This window comes from Catharus ustulatus, chromosome 9 (genome assembly GCF_009819885.2).
Source record: "Catharus ustulatus isolate bCatUst1 chromosome 9, bCatUst1.pri.v2, whole genome shotgun sequence".
Lineage (NCBI taxonomy): Eukaryota > Metazoa > Chordata > Aves > Passeriformes > Turdidae > Catharus > Catharus ustulatus.
Genome location: NC_046229.1, coordinates 6,786,857 through 6,809,307, shown reverse-complemented (window position 1 = coordinate 6,809,307; position 22,451 = coordinate 6,786,857). Strand labels below are relative to the sequence as shown.

Sequence of the window (22,451 nt, the reverse complement as noted above, 5' to 3'; positions counted from 1 at the left end):
GTGATTTAAGTAAAATATGAACTACAATATGGAAATAGTAATGTTTTCCCACAAAATCCTTCTTTTCAACACTGAGTAGCACAGTACCGGAAACATCCAAATCCCTTCAGATCCCAGGGCAGTGTTCTCCCCTGGCATGGGAGAGCTGGTTCCAGCAGATGGAGCTCCAGAAAGGGAATGAGGAGCCAGCACCAAGTGCTCCAGCAGCTTCAGTAACACAGACTTTCAGGACAACCTGCCCAACCCGGCAAAATTCACCCAGCTTCTTCCTACTGCTAAATATTTTTGCACAAATTGTTCCCCACGCACAGAACTTCCTGAAGCACAACACAGCTGCAGTCCCTCAGCCTGCTGCCATTGTCAGTGCAAACACAGCACCTGGAGGTCATTTCATGGTATCATTTAACATCATTATTACAGACACACAGTCCACCTTTCCAGCCTGGAGTTAAAAAATATTTTTAAAATTGCTGGGCCATCCGTTCAAGAATTATCAAGACAGAGCATGGCAACAAAATTATATAAAGCTCTTGAAAATCACAGAATCACAGAATTCACAGGGCTGGAAAGGACCTTGAACGTTATCTCATTCTAAGCCCATGCTGTGGGCAGACACACCTTCCATTACACAAAGTTACTCAGAGCCCCATCCAGACCAGCCTTGAATACTTCCAGGTAGGGGTTATATATATAAATACTAATAGACAGGTCATTTTTGATCATTAGCAAATCTAACACTGTGGATTTTTAAATCTCACAGGACCTTGCTGATTTAAATGCCACTAGACCACCTCCTCTGGTCTCTGTAATAACTCTAACCAATGCCACTAAAAAAGAGCACTGTTGTACAGCTTATATAATCTAAAGTTCAGGAAATTATTTTTTCCATCATGATTTCTTCAGCAGAAATAAAGTCTCAGGTAAATGTTGGCTGTTTTCAACTTTAAGATGAAGGGGAAGTGTGCAGCCAGAGAGAGAGCACACCATTGCTACAAACACTTGAAGAACCATGAACAGAGCCATTACCACTCTTCTAAGCAGCAGTTCGCTGACCTCTCCAACAACTGCATTCTTAAAAGCTTCTACTCCTGCACAGATTATAAAGCAGACTATTTATTATAAATGTCTTATATAAAATACAGAATTCACAAGCTGACCTTTAACGCAGCCATGTCTAAAATTTAACAGGTCGTCATCATGGGGGAAGAATGTTATTTGCAGACTGATTCAGCTTGTGAAGGAACAGCTCACACACACACACACAATGGAAGTTTATGTATTTTATGGGCAGTGGGAGTGCACACCTGGAATGGAGAAAGTTATCCACCTGCAGCTCGTTCTCGAGGGTGAGCAAGAAGGTATTGAGTTACAGAATAATGAACGTCAGCGTTTCGCTGTCAAGGTGTGTTGCAAGCTGCACAAACAGGAGCTCAAGCAAAAGGACCTGGTCTTCCACGCTCTTCAGCAACCCTTTGAAGCCCAAAGGCAATTTGCATGTAACTACTGAAGGGTTGCTGCGCAGGTATGTAATTAGCTCAAGCTAATTCTCTTGTCTAAGAAAAAAGAAAACCCCTCAAAGTGCAAGAACCAGTTTGTGGCTGCGTTGGGGGGGCTCAGCCGGCACAGGTGGGCACAGCCCCTGCCCACAGCTGGGTCAGGCCGGTGGCCAGAGCGGTCCGGGGTGGCCCCGGCCTGGGTGGTCCCGGCCCATGGGCGGCTCCGGCCGCAGCCCCGGGGGCCCGCACTGCCCTCAGCGCCTGCAGCGCCCGGCTCGCCCGGAGCCCCGCCGCCCTCACAGCGTCCTGCAGCCGGACCCTGCGCTCCCGGCCCCTCCTCCCGCCCGGGACGGAGCCTCGCCAGAGCCCGGCGGAGGCGGCGCTGCCCCCGGCGACCCCCGGCCCGGCCCCCCGGCCCGCCCCAGCCGCGTACCGGGCGCCGGCGCTGCCGGCCGGGAGGGCGTCCATGGAGGCGTCGCGACGGGCAGGGCTGAGGGGCTGGCGCTGCTGCTGCTGCTGCTCCCCGGCGGCCGCCGCAGCCACCTCGCATGGTGTGTGCGGAGCGGCGGCAGCCGGAGCCTCGGCGCATGTTCGGGCAGGGCCGGGCCGGGCCGGGCCGGGCGGAGGGGCCGCCCCCGCAGGTGAGCGGTGCGGAGCGCCCGCCCTCCGCCGGCGGTGGGGAAGGGATGGGATGGGACCGGACAGGACAGGTCGATGCCCCGGGGTTTCGGTCCCACCGCAGCGCTCGGGCGGGACCCGGACGCGTCGCTCCGCACCGGCCCGAAAGGCTCCGAGAGGAGCGCGGGGATCGTTCTGCGTGCTGCAATTAGAATCATTAATTCCTCTCCAGAAAAAACACGAGGAAAACATAATTCATGTTTTGCCAGGTTTTCAATTAGCTCCGCTCTGCACCTGCTGCCAGGGCAGGGTTTGCCAGGGTGCAGCCTCAGCCCCAGCGCAGGGGTCAGCGAGTTGTACCACAGGAGTAACACCCCACAGGAATAACACCTCTGAGGGGCCAGGGTATGACCAAATCACATAAATAAATAATTAGATATAAATAATTAAATCCTTTAATTTGTTCATTAACATAAAATTCATAAACAAACTAAATATTTAAAATTTTAACTTGCCTCTTCCATTAAAGAAAACCAAACCCACTGAAATTGCAAATAGAATATGCAATACTCGAAAAAAATTGCATTACTTTGGCCATTATCTATGTTATAATCGTATCAATCACGCAGCTTTGGGATTACAGGGATAAGGGTTCAGAAGAGATTAACAAAAGAAAGGAGCCTGTGGAAGGAAATGAGGAAGGCAAAGGTATACACGGCAGAGGGAGTGGCAGGACAAACACAAGGACTGGGTTGACATAAAGAAACAATGGGCACATTAACGGGAACAGTGGGTGTATAAGGTTAAAAAAAGAAAGAATTTATTAGCTGCACACCAACAATGTGGCTCGTGATGTGAGGAAACAAGGGGTGGGTGGCAGGACGGGCTCACGCTCCAGCGCTCGGGGTGCAGCTGTTCCAGAGAAGAGCCAGACATCCACTGATTGAAGGATGAGTCCCTCTTCTGACACCAGCCAAGAAGTCATGATTGTCTCCACTAAGTCAAACATTTTAGCTCAGTGAGGGATAGCATAAGGACTTGTGACAAGCGCCTTCCCAGAGCTATTCTGGAACAAATGCAAGTATAAAATACCTGTTTACATACATTTCATTTTCTGAATTGTCAGGCTCATACATTCCAGCTCACAGCATTCACAATGAAGCCAAATTTCCTGTGTAGTTCTGTACTTCAGCCCATTGTCAGTAAGCAGTCAAGCTAACTTACAGAACATTTTTATCAATACTCACCCCAGAATATACTCTAAATTGCTTTTTATAACTTTTAGAATTATATGTTGTAGGGACAAAGTTGAAAACAGGACAAATTTGCTCCTCTGAGCATAGTCTTGCATGTTTGAGAACTGTTGTGCTTTTAACATCTGACAGCAAAATAAAATATTTTAAGTTAAATGGATAGCATATTGAGGAAAATTAGAGAATTTAAATATGACTTTAACATTAAACAAGTATTTTACCTGTAGTTTTCAGGATTCAGGGTCAGTGGTTTGAACCACAACTGAGTTATTCAGTAAAAGTTATTAGTGAATGTGGGCCCAAAATGAAATTCACACTCCAAAAGCCTCAGAACTGTTTGGAACTCGAGGACTCTAATTTTTAAAACAAGGAGGTATTAGCAGAGCTTCAGTAAGTACTAAAAAAATTCTACATGGATTTTACCTAAAAACCCACTGAGTCTTTTAAAATTACTTTTTTCTGTATAAGTGACCACACCTGTTCATGCAGCATCTCAGGAGAGACTGCATTCTATGGAAAACAATCCCAAAGACCTTTTGGCTTTGAATACAGACATTTCATGCTGCATAGTCTCAAGAGAATAAACAATAAGTCTGGCCACAGGAAAATCAGTTTGTGTGGATCAGGATGAGTCTGGCACATGCAAACCTGAGACAGCTGACAATTTGCAGACAGTGTTACAGGATCTCTCCCTGGGACAGACCTCTGGTCAAAGGTAAGAATTTCTCCCTGTACTACCAGCAAACTAAACCCTCAAATATTTTGTTTAAAATGGCACTTCTCTTAAATTCTTAATTTATTTCCAGTTATTTGTATAGTCCTGTGGAGGACTGCAACTGGCTACTTATACCAACAGAGAAAAAACCTCATAACATCACTCCTACCTACAGGATACGAAAGTAAAATGGAATAAAATTCTTTTTACTCTGCACAAGGTTGTCCTTCCAGATTAGAGCAGTTATGTAATAACTGTGAGACCTATTATCACTTACAGAACAGGAAATGGCTTAGCATTAAGTGGTTTGTCCATACTCACTTATTAAATCAGCAAGAGATAACTAGAAACAACATCCCGAGCTCCTGAACACACATCCAAACAATGCAGCATTTTCCCTCTCTATCAGCACATCACCTGCTCTAAAAACTAATGCTCTTTGGTTTTGGTTAAAATCTAAGGCCAGGCAGCCCCAGATGTCTCCATTTTAGCACCACAGGAATTCTGAAGTATTCTGAGCAAGGAATGGGAATGCAGCTGGTGTAATTTATGTATGTATTGCTATTCATGGTTTTTTCAAAGAGCTTGTGGATGAAAATGACTTCTGTTTCAGGATATTACTGACTGATGGCGTGTCAGCTGATGAATTACAAGTTCCTTCCCACCTTTTCTGGGATAATATTATGCTGTCTTCCCTTCCTTCCTCTTTACTTCTGCACCTTTCCTAATTTAAACCTCAGAGCTCCCTGCAAACAGAACTCTGCAGAGAATTCAGGAGTTCAGTAACACTCACATGGGTAACTCCACTCCACCCACCACAAAAGATCAAAAAAATATTTTTCATTAAGGAAAGTCATTGTCCTCTTCCTTTTTGTAAGAAAAAATGGATGCATCTGGAAGCCAATCTTCATGGTCACTCTAGTTAACAACAGAATTAAGTTCAAGAGTATCCACTGACATGATACAGAATTCCATAACAAGAAAACACAGGACTTCAGTTGCCAATATTTTGAACAAGTATGTTACTTTCCCAATCTTATCTTCTGTTATCTAAATCCAGTATCACCTAAATTACCATTCTGTCAGTATTGCAAAAACAAAAACATGAGGTTGCCCATCCATGCACACAATGACTCTGAAGATTCAGGCTAAAGCACAACTAAAACGCTCCAATACTGAAGTCGTAAATTTGCTAAATATTCAAATTCTAAACCGGCCAATTTAAACTTAAGTAGCTAAAAGAAACTGTTGAGAAGTTACTGGGGAAATAACACAAGGCAACCCAATTCTGCCACTGGATTCTGTTTGTGTGAAGGTGGCCCATGGCAGGTGTGAGGTGGCAAAGGGCACAGACAGTCAGGACACCTCACGCTGCATCACATTCACACAGTGCTTTACATCTCACAGCACCCTCTCGAGAAACAGGCAAACAGTTCACATTTATGTACTTAAACTTTATTTCTTCATAATTACAGGCTATTGTTAGAATTTTTAAACAAAAGGGAAGTCTATAAATAGAGGCTAATCCCACCTGAACAAGTTGTTTAAAAAAAAAAAAAACCAAAACAAACAGTTAAAACTTCATAAAGTAATGCCATTTAGCTCACAGCAGTGGTTTGTTGGTAGTCTGAGTAAAAGTCCTATAGTCAGAGTCAGTAACATGAAATGTAACATCAAATGACTCAAAACTTTAAATTCCATAAAGGAAAGCAGGAATATATATATAATATATACATATAATATTGTGTTGGTCCACTGAGTATACATTTTTAACAAAAGATAAGAAACTATGTAATCCAGTTAAGCATATGATTTGCAAGATTAGTGTACACTCATTACAAAGATGTATAAGATAAGTTATAACTATTTAATACTTGCAAAATTTTAAGTTACTTTTTTCTGAGCAGGTGTTTAAATGCTCATCTCCCAGTGCAAAAGAAAAACCATCCCAGTCAGGTTACTCATTTTTTCCTGAAAAATTGAAAACCCTCAAACTCATGCAACAGCAGCATTGACAGGTAATGGGAAGAGCTTAAATATACTGAAGCATGGCTGAGTTCTCCCCCTCTGCCCCAGTGCTGTGTGTTGAAACACTTCAATTTCCTCAAAAGAAATACCACAGGTTAAAAGTGCAAGAAAAAAAAACCCTTCTAGATGTTTATGCTGCTGCCATCCATTTTTCTTAGATGGGGCACAAGATTATTCTTTTTGGAATCATTTTAATGAAACTGATTTTCCAAATAGAATTGATTCAAAATGAACAATAAGTTATTTTCATTAACATTCTATCAATCCTACTCTGACTCAGTGACCATTCAGAAATCATTCTGTTTAAGGTGCAACTATCAGTTGGCATTCAATAAATTACATATACAGAAAACAACTGTGGTTAAAAAAAAAAACCAGAAATCAGACTACCTGTTTTTTCTTTCTATTTTCAATCCTATTTCAAATGGAACTCATTAACTTGCCAGTTCAGCTGCATATTTCACAGGCAGTAGTGGCTCAAATAGCAGTGGGGTCTCACAACTTGACAGTCACCTTAGCCAACAGCAAATGCACATGAATTTTCAGCTTAATTGCTTTATAAAACAAAATAACAGGTCTGTCTTAAAACCTATGATCATGCAGGAAAAGCAATAAAGGTTTCAGAAAGACATACTCTTTATGGTGGAGACTCCATGAAGATTATGTTAAATCCAACATAAAATCTTCAATGAGGAGAAAAATAATCTATATGCATACATATAAAATAAAGCACTCCACAACTCTGGCATTACTAAAACCCCTTCAGAAGGATAAAAGGTTTCCAGTGACTAACTGCTTGATGGGAGACAGTCAGCCATGACAGAATAATTGCTGTGTTCACTTTATGCTCAATTACCAACTGCTGATAGATTACAGTCAAACCCCATCCTCTCTATCTGCATTTTAAACTGATTTGCTTTCAGCTGGGAAAAGTACTTTGCTCTCCTGAAAACGTGAGAGAAATTGAATGCTAAACTTAACAATTATTCAAACAATAACCAAAAGGATTGAATTTAGCAGAAACATTCACATCACTTTCAGAAATTTAAAACCTTTCATAGTTTCTTGTATATATGCATTTTCTGATTAACATTTAAATACATTAGGTACTGAGGAAAAGGGACAAAACAGTTTATGTCAGATAAAATCTTATTCTAAACTTCATGCTTCTGATATTTCAGATTTACTGAGTGCAATAGCCAGTTCCAAGTCTTCTTGCTCTTGCTGTTTTAGTCTTGCCAATCTTTCTTTTTCTTCTCTCTCACTTTCTCTCTTAGCCCATTCAATCATGTCTTCCTCAGTAGAATACTGCAGGTTTAAAAGACAAAATAAAACAGATTAATAATAGTGATAATTATTACTCACTATTAATTATGATGTTAAACACTCAACTTAAGGGACAGTTAGTTTTCAATAATTGTATATACTCTAGTCTTCAAAAATATTTCTTGTTTTGTAGTTGTAATAGACTAAATTGGCTTAGTCTAAGGTTTAACTACTAAGGAGTGCACTGAGTCAAACTGATGTATTTTAATGAAATACATTATGTTTCAAATGTCAGTATTAAGTTTCTAGAACATTACTGAGCAGAAAGTGCTATAATTTAAATACAGCTTTATTTTGGATAAATACCAGTCTATACCAAAAAAACCTTTTGAATAAATCAGGAGAACATTTTGCAGAGCACACTCCTATTCACACTGTAGGCCATCCTGATTTATCCTGCTTTCATTAGGGATGACTTTTCCAGGTGAAAATCACTGCAAATTTTATCTATAGACTGATTGTTTCTGAATGTGTAGATGAAAAATATCTCTGCCAAGAAGCAACAAAATAAGAAGAGCAGCTGTAGAGTTAGAAGGCTGATAGTAATACAGAGAAAGGTCAGCATGATATGAGAGGAGAAAAAAAAGAACAGATTATTTCCATGTACATTGATGAGAACTGAATGTGAACCAAATACCTCAGGTAGAATGATTATAAATCAGAGACAGCTAAGGGTATTAAATAAAATACAAAAGATTATGCTAAAGTTTCTTCCTAGCAAACATGCAGAAAAGTTAAGAGGTAGGTGAAGCCCCTGTCCTCATGGATGTCCCAGCATTAACTGAAAGGGTTAGATGTTAGAGACCCCAGGTCTCTGCTTTGAGCTGCTTCTTTGGAAAATAAAAGCACAAACACCTGAATTTTCTCCATAGTGCACTCAGTATTTTCAGTAATTGCAGCTGGAAAAGAATACTATTTCCTTCATAAAGATAATAAATATTCTTGCCACTCTTCCAAACTGGCTTCTCAGTCCCCCTAACTATACCATGGATGGATAACCACATTTCAGAAGTTACCATGCTCCAAGACACAGCAACCAGTGCAAGTCTACTTGGAGAGCCTGACAATCCTTAGTTTACTTCAATCAAGCACATAGTTTATTAGGCCTGAACAGAAAAAGAGCAGTATGGTCAGGATACTGTAAATGCAAATTGCATTTAACAGGTATCAGGCTTGAAAGGGAGATGATGCCTTTCAAAACTTCTACTTGCAAAAGCTCAAAAGAAAAAAAAATAATATATAGGCATGCACAAACCTTTAGATTTGCTTCTACTGCTTGGACACCACGACTTCTATGAAATGAATTCTGGTTATAAAGAGACACTTACTAATTTACTACATTGTGCATAAGTCTGGAATTGACTAACCATTCAAAATTCATCAAATTATATTTCATTAACATACACTGTTATGAGGCTGTTTATCATTATTTCAGTACATTACAATTATGACTAAATATTTCAGTGACAGTTAAAATCACATTTTGGTTTATTTTTAATTGGGTAGTTAACAGTGTGCTTGTTATAGATTTGTAATTTAAATCTGCTGCACACACTGATAAAATGATAATCCCTAGAATATATATTTTTGAAATCCTCTCCTCTAAAAGCTAGGAGGCCTCCATGAAAAAAGCATAAAACCAATGCAATTTAAACATTAAGTACAACATCTTGCAGCATTTACTTTTAGGATAGCCTCAGCTTTAAACTAAATGTAAACACTGTTTTAACTGGAAGCAATATCCCTTTTGTACATGGGATATGTTTCAATAATTTAAATTAAACTGAAGACTTCAGTGTGAACATTTCAAAGCTGCCATTATACTGAAACAAATGTAAAAAGTGTTTACTCACAGTACTGAAGTTTGCAAAATTGTTGGGGTCAGCCTCTTTACTGATGCTGGTGGGAGCAAATGGATCACAGAATAGATCTGCTTCTTGTTCTTTGGGAATGTCTGGGGTGGGGAAAGGCTGAAATGGGTCGCTCGACTTAAAGGAATCTGAAGAGTCTATTTGATTGATAGGTCTTTTCCCTTAGATTAAAATGAATTTAAAATGAATTTAAGATAGCAGGTAATAACATGCCAAAACTAGTAAAAAAAAAAACCCATTCAAAAGCTACTTGGAATGCAACATCTTCCCACACACTAGTGGAGCTGTAGTTTCAGAGGAAGGGTTGCCAATTTAAAAAATGAGGATCCAGCCCTCACTTTCTGAAAGGGTAATCAGGTGAAAAGGAACACATGTATGTTAATGAGTCAGGAACACAGTTGTGTATTAATTAACTATTTTGGAAAGAGAATGTCTAACAGTTTTGAGCACCTATTCTGTCAGCACAGTATTGTTTTCTGGTTATCAACTGTCTTTGATCATTCCAGCAACGCTCTTTTATTATTTCTTTGGATCAAGTTAACACAACTTTATTCAGAGAGCAGAAATATATGACATTTTTAAGTTTTCAAAACACTATGTCCTCTCCCTGTGCTAAGGTCAGGAATTTCTGCAGTTTAAAACAAGGAATATGACAAGCAGCAATCACAGGCTGAGCTGTTTTGTTAATTCTTGCCTAATTATCTCCAAATGAACAGAATCAGGGACAAACACCCACTTATTTTGTTGGGTTTTTTTCAGCTTAATCCCAGTCAATTCTCAACAAGATTGAGGACATGAACCCAAATACTTCCAAGAATTCAAACTGAGCTGAATTTCATCCCACCACTCCTTCTGTATGTTACTGTTTACACAAGAGGTCTTGACTTCTACTACCAAGTTCTGCAAGTGGTTCCATTTTAAAACTTGCTCCTGTTTCAATTTCAGATTAAAACTACAGAATTGAACAAAGGTGCTTATTATTACACATATCACTGTTGAAAATTAGTCTAAAATTACTTCATAAGAGCAAAAGAGATTTTCATCTGGCAATGATTTAGAGATTTGGAGAACATCCCCTGGGAAACACAAAATTGACTTAGACACTCCTCAGATAACCCTGCCATCTCTCTCACTGATGATGTTCTATCCATGTATCACTGATGATATTGTGCTGCCACATCCCTGCAAGTGTTCAAGGCCAGACTGGATGGAGCAACCTGCTCTAGTGAAAGGTGTCCCTGCCTGTGGCAGGGGCTTGGAACTGAATGATATTTAAGGTCCTTTCTAACCCCAACCATTCTGTGATTCTACAATTCTGTTATTTGCAAATAATTCCTGCCTCTTTCTTGAAAAATGTGGGAGAAGTATCTCCAAATAACAACCAGGGAATTTTATTTCTGCATGGGAAGGGTTAAAAATTTTAAGAATATAAAATACACAATCACCAAATCTTCCCCAAAATCAAGGAATTGGGGTGTTTATCAGTATCTAGAGAGGCAACAGAATTCAGAGGCAACAGCTATTCTATACACTTCCCAGTAGAGAGAAGAATTAAAAGAAAGATTTTTGGTATTTCTTTGAAAAAGCAGTCCATTGTATCAAACCAGACCAAGGAAGCCATTAAAATAGTTACATTCAAATACCTGAAATGTTATTCCCATTAGGAAAATAATTAATTGGGAATGGTTATCAAGATAACCACATTTTTAACTGTGCCTATCAAAACCACCTATTTTTTTTTCTAATCATCTGTTGCTAAGGCTGCTGCTGTTCCATCCCTAGAAGGTTCCAAAATTGCACATCACAGCCACTCCCATACAATCAAGTCAGAAATCCTTTTTATGTTTAAATAAGGCCAACATCAAACATTCAAACTATCACCACTTGCCAAGTCAGCTGTTTTAATGTTATTTACAATGGAAATTATTACTTGCAAGGCATTAGCATGAACCAGATCTCACATTAGAAACTGAACAGCTGAGTTTAAATTCCAGTGTGAGCACTCCTGTATCTACTGTTTCCCTTTCTTTTGAAGAAAAGATGAATACACATTTAAGTTTCATGCCACAGTTTTTTAAAATACCTTAAGACTTATCCATGTAGTGTAACAGTGAAACAAATGATACAGTAGAGTTTTTAAAGACAATGAAACAGAGGACAGAAATTTTAAAAGGAATACTAGAAATATATTTTCCTATGTTTGCAAAAACAAATTAAGAGTAAGCAGTCTGTTGTAACATGGTCTTGTTGCAACCACAAGGTGTTGTTATGCATGATAATCATGGCCTTTTCTGGAAAGCAGAGCAGTTTGTGCCATGGAACATCCCAGAAACTCTTCTAGCACTGAGGAGAAAATAGCCCAGGGAACTTGGTTTTATTATTGTTACTGCTACAAACCTCTGGGAAAAAGTTAACCTGAAAACCTAAGCCAGTTCTTTAACCCTTTTAAATTCATTTTGCATTAAACCCATCTGTGTTTGCAATGTATAAAGCACACTAAATTCTCACTTTAATCATAATTTAATTCAAGATTCACAGTGTAGCACATTAGCAACCATTTAATTTGCAGCTATGCTGTATTCTTGCACACATTTATAACAAGTCTTTTTTCCTGTTTTCTAAATCCTTTGTATCTTCAAACTCTGATCCCAGACACCATGCAAAGCTTAACTCTGAAATGACCAACAGATCAGGAATGGACTTGTTTCACATCTTGATCATTAATTTTAAATTCAAACCCTCTACCCTCCCTCCTTCACAATTCTGTCCCTGTGCCAACATGAAGCAGCTGATTGTTGCCACACCTCAGTGTCAGCCCTTACCAGGTGGGGGTGGACAGGGCCTGGTGGGAGTTCCTGTCTTAGGGGGCAGTGCAGGAGGAACATCCTCATTTTTAGCTGGTGGTTCTTCAAACAAGTTTTTAGTTATGGTGACACTGCTGACAGAGCCTGATGTGGAAGAGCTAAAAGGATCCTCATTGTTGGCCTTCAACAAAGAAAACAGCAACATACACATTTTCAGTGCAGTGCTACCAAACAGTCTCTTCAATAATACAGTATTAAATCAGAACTGAAAGCTTGGACTAAGACTAAAGAAAATACTTTTGTTTCTTTTTACACATATTCATATACTCCAGAAGATTGAAGAGAAAGAAAAATCAGGAATGGCTACTATGTACAGCACTACAAAGTTGAAAGCAGTTGAACAGACAAAAGTAATACTTTTGCTGCTAAACTCAGCAAATTTAAAAATAAATAAATAAATTACAGTATCACTGGAAACAGAGAGAAAATACTTATCAAGCCCAAAAGATTACATTGCATTCTTCACAGAATTGCAGGACAATTTGCTATCAAGACCTCTATTTCAAGCAAGTCAGCCATTATAAATGTTTAGTAGTGGCAAAACTGTAATGCAACTGAGTAAGCTTTGTTTTGTCACTGCAGTTTCATGCATTTTCTGTGACTAGCAGCAGCTTCATATTACCTTGGACAGCGTGCTGAAGTCAGCAAAGCCACCTTCAAAGGATTCACTTCCAAACAGGGAGGCAAAGGGGTCTGTAGCTAAATACACAAATCAAGCAAAGAATAAGATTAAAATATAAATATAAAATTTAAATATGAAAGACTTAAAAAAAAATTCCCACTACCATTATTACTAAATAGCAACTACTAAATATTTTGCAACATAAACTAATTCAAGTGGAGTATTTTATGAGGTGAACACTTCAGGTTATTAAGTAGCTTTCTCAAAAACTCTAAGTGTCAACTTCCAATTAAGAATAATAATTCTCCTGAACAGGAAATAATTCATAAGAAATACTGGTATGTTTTCCTACATTAAAAAAATTAAATTCCACTGAAAGTATCAAATAACTATAATCATACTACTGGAAAAGTTCTACTGAGATACATGTATGTATACACACAGAGGTGGTTTTTTGTGTGCATACACCCATAAATATACATATACAGACATATATATATGTATATATATATTTATGTGTATATATATGAATATGAACCAGAGCTCTTTTCTGACTGCAGAACTACTTGTGGACTCAAGTACCTGAACCTCATATCCTCCCAGTCTAATTCAACAGCAGCTTTTCGTTCTCATGTGCCTAAAATTTGTGAAAACTGCTCCTGTACTGTAGAGCAGGAAGTGCCATACTCACTTCTGCATCTCTAAGAAACATCATTTTTCCCCTACAACTAAAATGAACAGGTTTACAATACAAAATCACACATGAATTCCTGTTTTGGATTATCACTTGTCAGTGCAGTTTAAGAAAATAAGAATTAAGAGCCTTCCCTAAAACATCTTCAGCCCTCAGAGAGGGTCACAGAAGGAGCAAACTCAAGCAGTAAAAAAATCAATGGAGTTTCTCTATTCCACATCTACTCTTGTGGTGCAGAGCTCTCCTGATGTTACTTAGAAAGGAACATGAAATCTCTGAAAACAACCCTAATGGGAAGTAGTACAAACCATCCAAATACTCCAAAAACTTAGATCAGGATACAGTCCAAGTTTTAGTAAAGCAGAGGAACAGTTTTTGTGGAATCAATCTTCAGTGATAAACACTACAAATAAAGTCAATTTTGATTTAAAAACTTCCCCCCTGAAAACAGGCACCTTATGTCACGCTTTATAGGAAAATTCAGAAAACATGGGGAATCCCTATAATGCTCTGTTGCAAATTCAGTTAAAAGACTAGGAACAAAAGCAAGTAAAAGCAAAAATAAAACCCAAGAAACTTGATATGTACAGTCTACTTTTACCTAGATCATTTGATGTAGTAACAGTGGTTCCACCAGGAGCAAAAGGGTCATTCTTCTTTGATAACTCTGTCTAAAATAAAAAATTCCTTTGGAGGGAAATTTGCTTTTCAGCTTAGAAGATTCTTCAATCTAAGAATACAGTCACCATTTATTTTAGTTTAGAAGTTTTAAGATAACACATTCTGGAAACAGCTTTTATCAGCATCAGTAAAGAAGTTGTTAATACAAACTCTTCCTCTCTGTTTTGATTAATATTTTGAAAGGATGGAAAAAAGGCACAACATGTGCAACATACTTGGTAACAGCTAATGCAACAGCCAAGAATATCTACTACTCATTTTGGTCTCAGATTTCTACAACCAGACCCAACTTCATGAAGATTTCAACACTCCAGAGATGTGTGGTAAAGCATTTAGGATAAATGTGTAACTTTAGTTCTGAAGTGCAGATCTCAAGAATCCACCACACCACAGCTCTGCCTCCCTTTATTTCACTTCCTTTGGACTGTAATATGACCAATAATTGCTTACATTAGAACATCAAGACTTTGAAAAGGATAGTGTGCCAAGTATTACAGATTGTAGAAATCTAATTTTTAAGGCTGGGGGTGTAGGCTGTGGTGTGTAACATGACCTTGAGATCTGCACAGTGTGCACACCACGGGGAAGGGCAGGACCACCACTGTGATTTCTCACTCCTGGCTGCTGTGGGTGCACCTCAGGCACACTCTACAGCCACTTAACTTGCTTCTTAATCCACATGTATCTGAGTTCTATATATGCCTATGCATGTTTTATGCACACACAAAGCTGGAAGTGAGGTATGAACAGAAATAGCACTGAAAAGGAAAGGAGATGGCAAAAGAATGGAGACAATGTCAATGACATGAAGAATTTCAGCTGCTTAAATTGTCTATCAGCTTTAAATATTACATGTTCAACAAGTTCTAGTCTACACCAGAGAGAGTTTTATGCCCAACTCTACCTTATTAAAGGTTCAAGACTATTCAGTAACTGCTCATTTATAATGTGAGTTAACAGTTAGACTGAAGTACACTTGAAAGAGGTACGTTCAAATAGGCATTGCCACAAGAGACCTTTGGTGACTCTTACTTAAAAAAACCCAAACCACACCAAAACCTAAACATACACCTATAGAACAATCTGACTTTTCTGAGAGGAAACCCCATACACCACTTCAGATTTCAGATAAAATACAGCACATAGTTCTTGATCCTATAGCACGTGGAAGCAAAAATTAAGTGTCTGATCAACCCAGTGAGGTTGATCCTGGATTCCTTTCCTTTTATCACTTTCCATCAACTGTTGGAGAGCTCTAAAGCTTAAGTCATTGTTAAATAATGACAGTCATTACTGTCAAATGCTCTTAGCTGTGGAGCAATGAAGATCCCCAATGAAATACTTTAAAAATGTTTTTATTTTTACTTCTATTTCATCTGTGACTATTTCTAGAAAATAGGACACGAAAAGACAAGACAGAGCCGGGGGATCAGAGGTAACCTCCATATGATTTCTGAATATAAATTTTTTAAAGGATGTCTAAATGTACAAAATGGGTTATTTTGTCCAAATCACATAGATAAAGCAGTAAAAGGTGTGACACCAAACTTACTGTGGTACTATTATTGTTGTCTGCAGAACTAAATGGATCAGTGCCAGCAGTCACAAAAGGGTCGCTGGAGGATTGTTTGAAGAAAGAATCAGCTGCAAAAGGGTCTGAGCCTTTGAAGGGATCACCACCAAAGGGATCTAAAAAGTAAACATGCCCCGAATATTTTTGCTTGCTTTACTTAGCTGATATCCTAAAAATTAAACAATGTATGGCTTTTTCATACTGTTACAAAGTGACACTTTTAAGACCAAGGACCTTTGAAGTATGAAATTCTCCTGTGAATAATTTCTATTCTGTGATTCAAAACATCAGACAAGCCAAAGTTTTCTGCACATCATGAAAACAGCAGTTCCAGAATCATGTCAGCATATAGGTTCTTTAACCAAATCCCTAAAATGAAGCATTTTACAGAACCTAATGTTCCTAAGAACTCTCCTGCCCTCCTCTCTGGCACTCCCCAAACCCAACTGATGTTTATTTGGCCCTTGGTATTTACTATTGCTTTCCCACTGATTATTTGAGCTTTTGCCATCAGTAACTCCACTCAGGACCAAGCAAACAATGCAATGGCATTGCCTATACAGTCGATTTAAATAGAGACTTCTCACTTTTTCAATACTTGATTCTAAAGGAAGTTGGTATGTTAAGAGCCTTTAAAAGAGCACAGTCCTACTACTTTGCAAATAAAACAGGCAGCAAGTGTTTGGGGCCTTCTGTTCATCACCTTCACATACTCAAATCCCAACTAAGGAACTTCCAACAAGAGCAAAATTCACTGGCAATGGACTTCTCTGAAAAACTTTAACATAAGTGGCCAGGTGCTAATGTCACTTATATCCTATCATGACTTTTTGTGCAGTTCCACATTTTCCCTCTTAAAGTGGTGACAATTTTCCCCACTAGCAAGACCCATTTAGAAACACACACACACATCACGAGTTATAAAGTTACTTACCAATTTTTCCAAAAGGGTCATCTTTGAAGGGATCATCTGTTCAAAAGAAAAGCAAATATTCATTAATATTCATTAAACTAATTTCTGCTTTCTCATGTGCATCTGAGAGACAGATATCCTGTCTCTTAGTTGTGGATATCTACCCCTGAATATACTGAGTGCTCAAAGCCCAAAAGTTTGGTTCTTAACAGACAGACCTTTTCTCTTCTGAAAGAAAGGCCTTGTCATGTGCCTTACAACCACTTAAATATAAACAAAAATCAAGCAGTATCTACACAGAAACATTCAAGCTGTTTTAAATTAGTTTAATTTATTAATTAAAAATATTCAATCTGCACTGACATTCTTTCAGAAGCCAAGTGATCTGAAACAAATTAGCTTATTTTCCTTTCGAAGCAATACAAGCTAAATTGATCAGACCATGTTGATCTGAAAGCGTGTAAAATCATATTAATGTAGTTGAAAACATCTGCTGCAGCAGTTAATTCAAATTAACTCCCCTTCCCCAATTGGCTCCATATAGGCAGATCATTCCTTCCATAAAAAATAAGAGCAGAGCAACATCATTCGTCAATGGCAAGTTCTTAAAATAAAGCCCAGCACTTCCCCAAGATGAACAGATGGTGCAGTTCCACATTACCTTGTTCTGAGAGCCAAACTCACCAGAAGTAGGCCACAGCCATTCATTCTGAACCACCCACACCCTCCCCACAGCACAGCCCAGAGAACCCTGTGCTGACCTGTTTGTGGATTGGGGCTGTCAATCACATTAGTGACACCACACCTATCACAAGCCAAATGCCACCAGGGCAGAGCCAGGGAGGGGATGGGGAAGAGAAGCCCTCAGGGAGAGCAGTGAGGGAAAGCAGCAATTTTCAGAGCTCATTAGGAAGTCCAGATCAAGGAAGGAGAAACACCCTGGAACTCTCATTTCTATCACTTCTATTTCTGTAACACTATTAGCTCCATGCTCCTGTCACTCACACATCTTCAGATTTATTCTATAAAGTGCAGTCTCAAGGTGAAGATAAGTCTGATGTATTCACACAATTCACACAAGATCCATTTCTGCAAATCTGCACTTAGAGAGAAATGTTTACTCACTGCCAACAAAAGGGTCAGACTGGAAGAACTCTAAACTGGCTTCAGAAACTAGATCAGGCAACGGATGAGATTCAGCATCAAATGGATCTTCCTGGGCAATGCAGAAGGAGAGAAACATATTAAACTTTTAAGACATACAAGGGTGGAAAACACTTATGTCATCTCCTGTTACCATTCAGTGGTTTCTTAAAGCTTAAAGCAAAGAGACAGCTGGAATTCTATCTAATTCATCAATGGAGATCCAAAATATTTTTCAACAACCTGCCTGTTACACGAGATGAAATGTTTTCAAGACATCACACTAAATAAAACCAGTAGGAAGTGACAATTATTCCTCTATTGTTGTATGACCATCATGCAAGCCTGAAACAGTTTAACCAGGATTTTTTTAACCTACTTTTCCCTCCCCCTGACCTGAACAAACTCACTTTTTTGGTAACAGTTGCAGCTGGGGTCTCTTTCTCTTCTCCAACAGAGACTGCTGTTTCAGGACTATTCCTTATCTGTACAAGGATAAAAGCAATTCATCATAAATAAGTAAATATAAGACTGCACAATAAAATTTTAAGTCTTAAATAGAATCACAGAATATACTAAAGCATACTTCAAGAGATTCATATTTATTATAGCACATACTTTAGTGTTCCATAAACCCTGTAAAAGCTTTAAAAAAATAAATCCGTCATGAATCTACTGAGACATAAGGAGGAACATTTAAAGAAAGACAGTTATAGATTTTCTGTACTCTTCCTTATTCTGTTCTCATTGCACCAAATGGAGACAGCTGCTCTCCTTTAATGTTAATTCTGCTATTCAATTTATGATATTTTGCTTTGGAAATAAATACAGAAAAAAATGTTACTGCTACCTTCAAGGCAAACTAAAATTACCTCCTTTTCTGCTTATAAACTTTCAGATATGTAGAAACACAGTCCCTCAGAAAAACACCCTGAAATTTCAGTTGTGCAAGTATTTAAAAACATAATCAATCTTGGTACATTCTTAACTTATTCCAATTTCACAGCTGCAATGCATCGTGATCAAGCAGGCGAAACACTACTCACTGGAGACACACTGTTTGTTTGTTCCTCTTCTGCTACACTTTCCCTCTCAGCATTCTCATTAAGGTTTGCAGTTTCACTGCTGCTGTTGCTAAGACTAGAATGATCCACAGTTCCATTAACAAGTGTACTATGGGGCTGAGAGTGCCAACTAAATTGGTTATTTTCCAGTTCTTTCAGCTCAAGGAGCTTTGTCTGCACCTGTAAACAGAAATAAATGTATTAGCATCAGTATGGCAGCACATGGAAGCCAGTAAATTGCCATCCCCTCCTAAATATAAAGTGAGTGATATATGTCTGAAAATATTATTTTCAAAAGTAAATATAATAAAAACCTGTTCTGTCAATCAAAGCATGAAATTTGAGAGATAAGCAGAAATCTTATTTACCAGAAGTTCAGAGTTCTTGAAAGACACAGCTTTTGCCAAGGAAGAAGACTGTGTCACTGGCAACACCAAGACTTGTAGCTATTCAAACTCATCAGAGAAGTTGCAAAGGTTTCAGGGATTTTTTTGTTTGTTTAGTTTTGCTGGGGAGTTTGGTTAGCCTTTTCTTTCTTATTTTTGTTTTGGATTGGGGTTTGTGTGTGCATGTGTGGTTTTTTTCTGGATTATGTATTTGCAACTTCCTTAAACTCAAAATTAAGAAGGCTGCTTTTATCAGAATTCTCATCTTCCAAGAAGGAACACTGTGACTTCATTATCATCTCCCACAAGACTTCTGAAGTCTACAAAAGCCAAGTTTATCTTCCTAAGCAGACACACTCATATGTTATTATTTCAGCAATATGCTTAATGCAGTGCCTTACAGCAAACATTTACAACCAACCTGCCAGTTATGAAGGGATTACTGGATCTGGCAGGTTATTCAGGAGAATAAACCTAGTCCAGATATTTGGGTGCCTAAATCCCACTGAATTCTGCTAGATCAGTCACCTAATAGAGTTGTTGGAGTGTCAGCAAAGATGCCACCAGGTGTCTTTCAAGTTAACTGACCTCAGACCAGCCATTAGATAATCTTGCCTGAAGCACCAAAGCACATAGGAGTCAAGAGCAATAAAATCAGGACTATTGTTATAAAACCTAATAAAAAAAAAAGTCTGTAGTACAGTCAAACATAACCACTTGTATTATCAGTCTCAAATCTGTTCATGGCAAGCACCTCTTGCCATATCAAAACACTGAAGTGGTATAACCTTCTCTCCACCTGTGATGATGAAATGATGAAAGAATTCATTTGTGTACTTCTCAGTTTCTAAACTGAAAGTCATATTTTAAATTTATGAATAAGACTTGTTAGCAAGTTACAGATGTGAATTGTGTGAAATGACCAACCCTGAAGTCAGCCATTTCTAGGGTTCAAAGGCAGGTTCTGCATTTTGCTTTCAACTTGGTATGAGTGTGAGTGGCTAATACATAACACAGCTGGCAACAGGGAAGGGGAGCCATGAGGGAAGGGTGTGCAAGCTCATGCATCACAGAAGTAATAACAAATCACTGATTACAGAGAGACACTGGAAGTGTTCGTGCAACAGCAGCCACTTCAAAGCACAGAGCTCTCTGCCTCTCAGTGCCCAATCTCAACCCAATTTCTTCTTCCATCCACCTCACTTTCCCCCTTCACCAATGCACTAAGTCAATGCTATCAGTAATTTTATACTGCCTTCATATCAATTAAAGAATAGTGAGAGCATGCCCCAGGCCATGGAAGATGAAAACTTAAATAACTACTGGACACAGAATTTAAGTCTGCATGATCCATTTTTCATTCATTACATTATGACAAATTATTTATGGAGTATAATAAATCAATCCTTTTAATTAATAAACTTGGAGAAAGACCAGGAAGTACCTTGAGTGACTTAAGTCAGTCTCTAAAAATCCTAACAACTACTAGCACAGAACACATGTGTAAGTAACTAAAGACATGAGCAAACAGTGAAGGAAAAAGGAAACAACGCCTTCCCCTTAAGGCAAACCACACTAAAGGTTGCCAGCTTAAAATATTCTTTGGGGGGTGGGTCTTTCACACTGCCTTACTGAATTGATTTCCTGTTGTGAATCCTGCAGATGTTGCTGAAGAGGTCCCAGCTGTGCTTTCCCAGACTCTATGCAATGCTCCAGCTCTGCAGTTTCTTGCTGCAGGCGACTCAGCTCCTCTTGGGCTTTGGTCAGTTCATCTTCATATGCTGAAATCTTTGATTCCTGGCTTGTTATTTCAGCCTTCAGCATGGCAATCTAAAGTATGAACAGTATTTCATGTCAAAAAAACCACCCAAAACCCACACCCAGAAACCCAAACAACACTTTCAAACACATCCAAATACTATTATTTATGACCAGAAAATGTAAAAAATCTCATAGCTGTTGCAGAGATTATAGATCATACCCAAAAGAACAGTTAATTCTCTTACTGGTGTCAATAAGAAAAGAGTATTTTAGCTCTTCTGACCAACACAGATATTTCTGGTATTGAAAAGATAATTTCAGACCTCAAAGAAATACAATACTTTTATGTTAGAAAAAAATTACGTAAGATGGTATTTTTTTACCACTAAGAAATCAGTCCCAGTATTTAGTGGTTCTAACTACATTTATATTGTATCATAATTTTGCTAACTGTTTGCTTTAAACCTTATTTGTGTGCAAGTATATCTCAATTTGTGTGCAAGTATATCTCAATATGTCTCTTGAGACACTGATACTAAATTAGGAACACTGAAGCAAGTGATGTATTTCCTATGCTCCCTCGGTCACAAAACCTTGACACTCAGGCTATTTATTCATTAAAGCTTTTTATTCCTGCCCCAACAACTGTAACTCTGCAAGGCTGAGTTCTTCAAGACAAGGAATTTACTCTTCCCAAGGGCACTGGCCACCAGACCTTACCAAATGGGCTTCCTCTGCACACTTCTGCCTGATGTCATTAAGTTGTTCTTCCAACTTGGCCTTCTGCTCATCAAGATCATTAAGGGTTTCCTGTGCCTCCTGTTTCTGAGCTTGCAGCTTTTGCAGATTACTGCTCTCCCTCTTTACTTCATCCTGGAGATCCTGAAATAAAACACATCAGCTTGACATTTGTTCCCTCTCTCCCCCTAAACCACTGAATTCTGCAGCACAAACTGCAGTGCTAACCCAGATTTCAAAGTATCAACAAATTATCTTCCAGAAGCCTGCATGGATATACCAGACAAGCAAGTACTCTCAGATTCTAATTCAATGACATAAAAATATTCAGGTTGTTTGCCTTTGCTTTTCTTCAGTAAAACAAATCTCACTGAAGTATTGAGATCACACACCAACACACAGATGAGCTGTTTTCCTCACAGAGAGGTCAGGTTTTCATTTGGAATTTCAAAGTTGTCTTTATTAAGGCTGCTACAGTGGCTCAGCCTGTGCTTTAGCACTTTGTTTTACTGAGTTTCTTATTAAGAACATGGAGCCGTTGGAGTGACTCCATGAAGATGGTCAAAGGGCAGGAGCACCTCTGCTATCAAGACAAGCTAAGAGAGCTCAGATTGTTCACCCTGGAGAAGTGAAGGCTCCAGGGAGACCTTAAAGCCCCTTCCAGGAACCAAAAGGGGCCTGCAAGAAGTTGGAAATGGACTTTTT

The 22,451-nt window shown here is 38.7% G+C and overlaps 2 protein-coding genes across 6 annotated transcripts in view; both read right to left on the bottom strand.

Moving 5' to 3' along the window:
• TTC39A (tetratricopeptide repeat domain 39A) overlaps window positions 1-1,993 on the bottom strand; it is a 52,541-nt gene extending 50,548 nt beyond the window's left edge. Inside the window, exon 1 of the mRNA XM_033067864.2 lies at window positions 1,930-1,993. Within this exon, the coding sequence (XP_032923755.1) occupies window positions 1,930-1,964 (35 nt within the window). The 5' untranslated portion in view covers window positions 1,965-1,993. The remainder of the gene's footprint in view (window positions 1-1,929) is intronic.
• A 4,350-nt stretch (window positions 1,994-6,343) lies between these two features.
• Window positions 6,344-22,451, bottom strand: part of EPS15 (epidermal growth factor receptor pathway substrate 15) — a 66,352-nt gene continuing 50,244 nt past the window's right edge. For 3 of the 5 annotated variants that reach the window (XM_033067853.2, XM_033067852.2, XM_033067854.2), the window contains 12 exons: window positions 21,729-21,890; window positions 20,880-21,077; window positions 18,844-19,041; window positions 18,208-18,282; window positions 17,780-17,870; window positions 16,676-16,711; window positions 15,721-15,857; window positions 14,089-14,158; window positions 12,794-12,870; window positions 12,130-12,292; window positions 9,290-9,468; window positions 6,344-7,418 (listed from right to left, as the gene is read on the bottom strand). In XM_033067853.2, coding sequence (XP_032923744.1) covers window positions 7,272-7,418; window positions 9,290-9,468; window positions 12,130-12,292; window positions 12,794-12,870; window positions 14,089-14,158; window positions 15,721-15,857; window positions 16,676-16,711; window positions 17,780-17,870; window positions 18,208-18,282; window positions 18,844-19,041; window positions 20,880-21,077; window positions 21,729-21,890 — 1,533 coding nt within the window. In that variant the 3' untranslated portion in view covers window positions 6,344-7,271. Of the gene's footprint in view, window positions 7,419-8,691; window positions 8,729-9,289; window positions 9,469-12,129; window positions 12,293-12,793; window positions 12,871-14,088; window positions 14,159-15,720; window positions 15,858-16,675; window positions 16,712-17,779; window positions 17,871-18,207; window positions 18,283-18,843; window positions 19,042-20,879; window positions 21,078-21,728; window positions 21,891-22,451 lie in introns of all 5 variants that reach the window. The other 2 variants (XM_033067855.2, XM_033067856.2) reach the window with 2 other exon arrangements.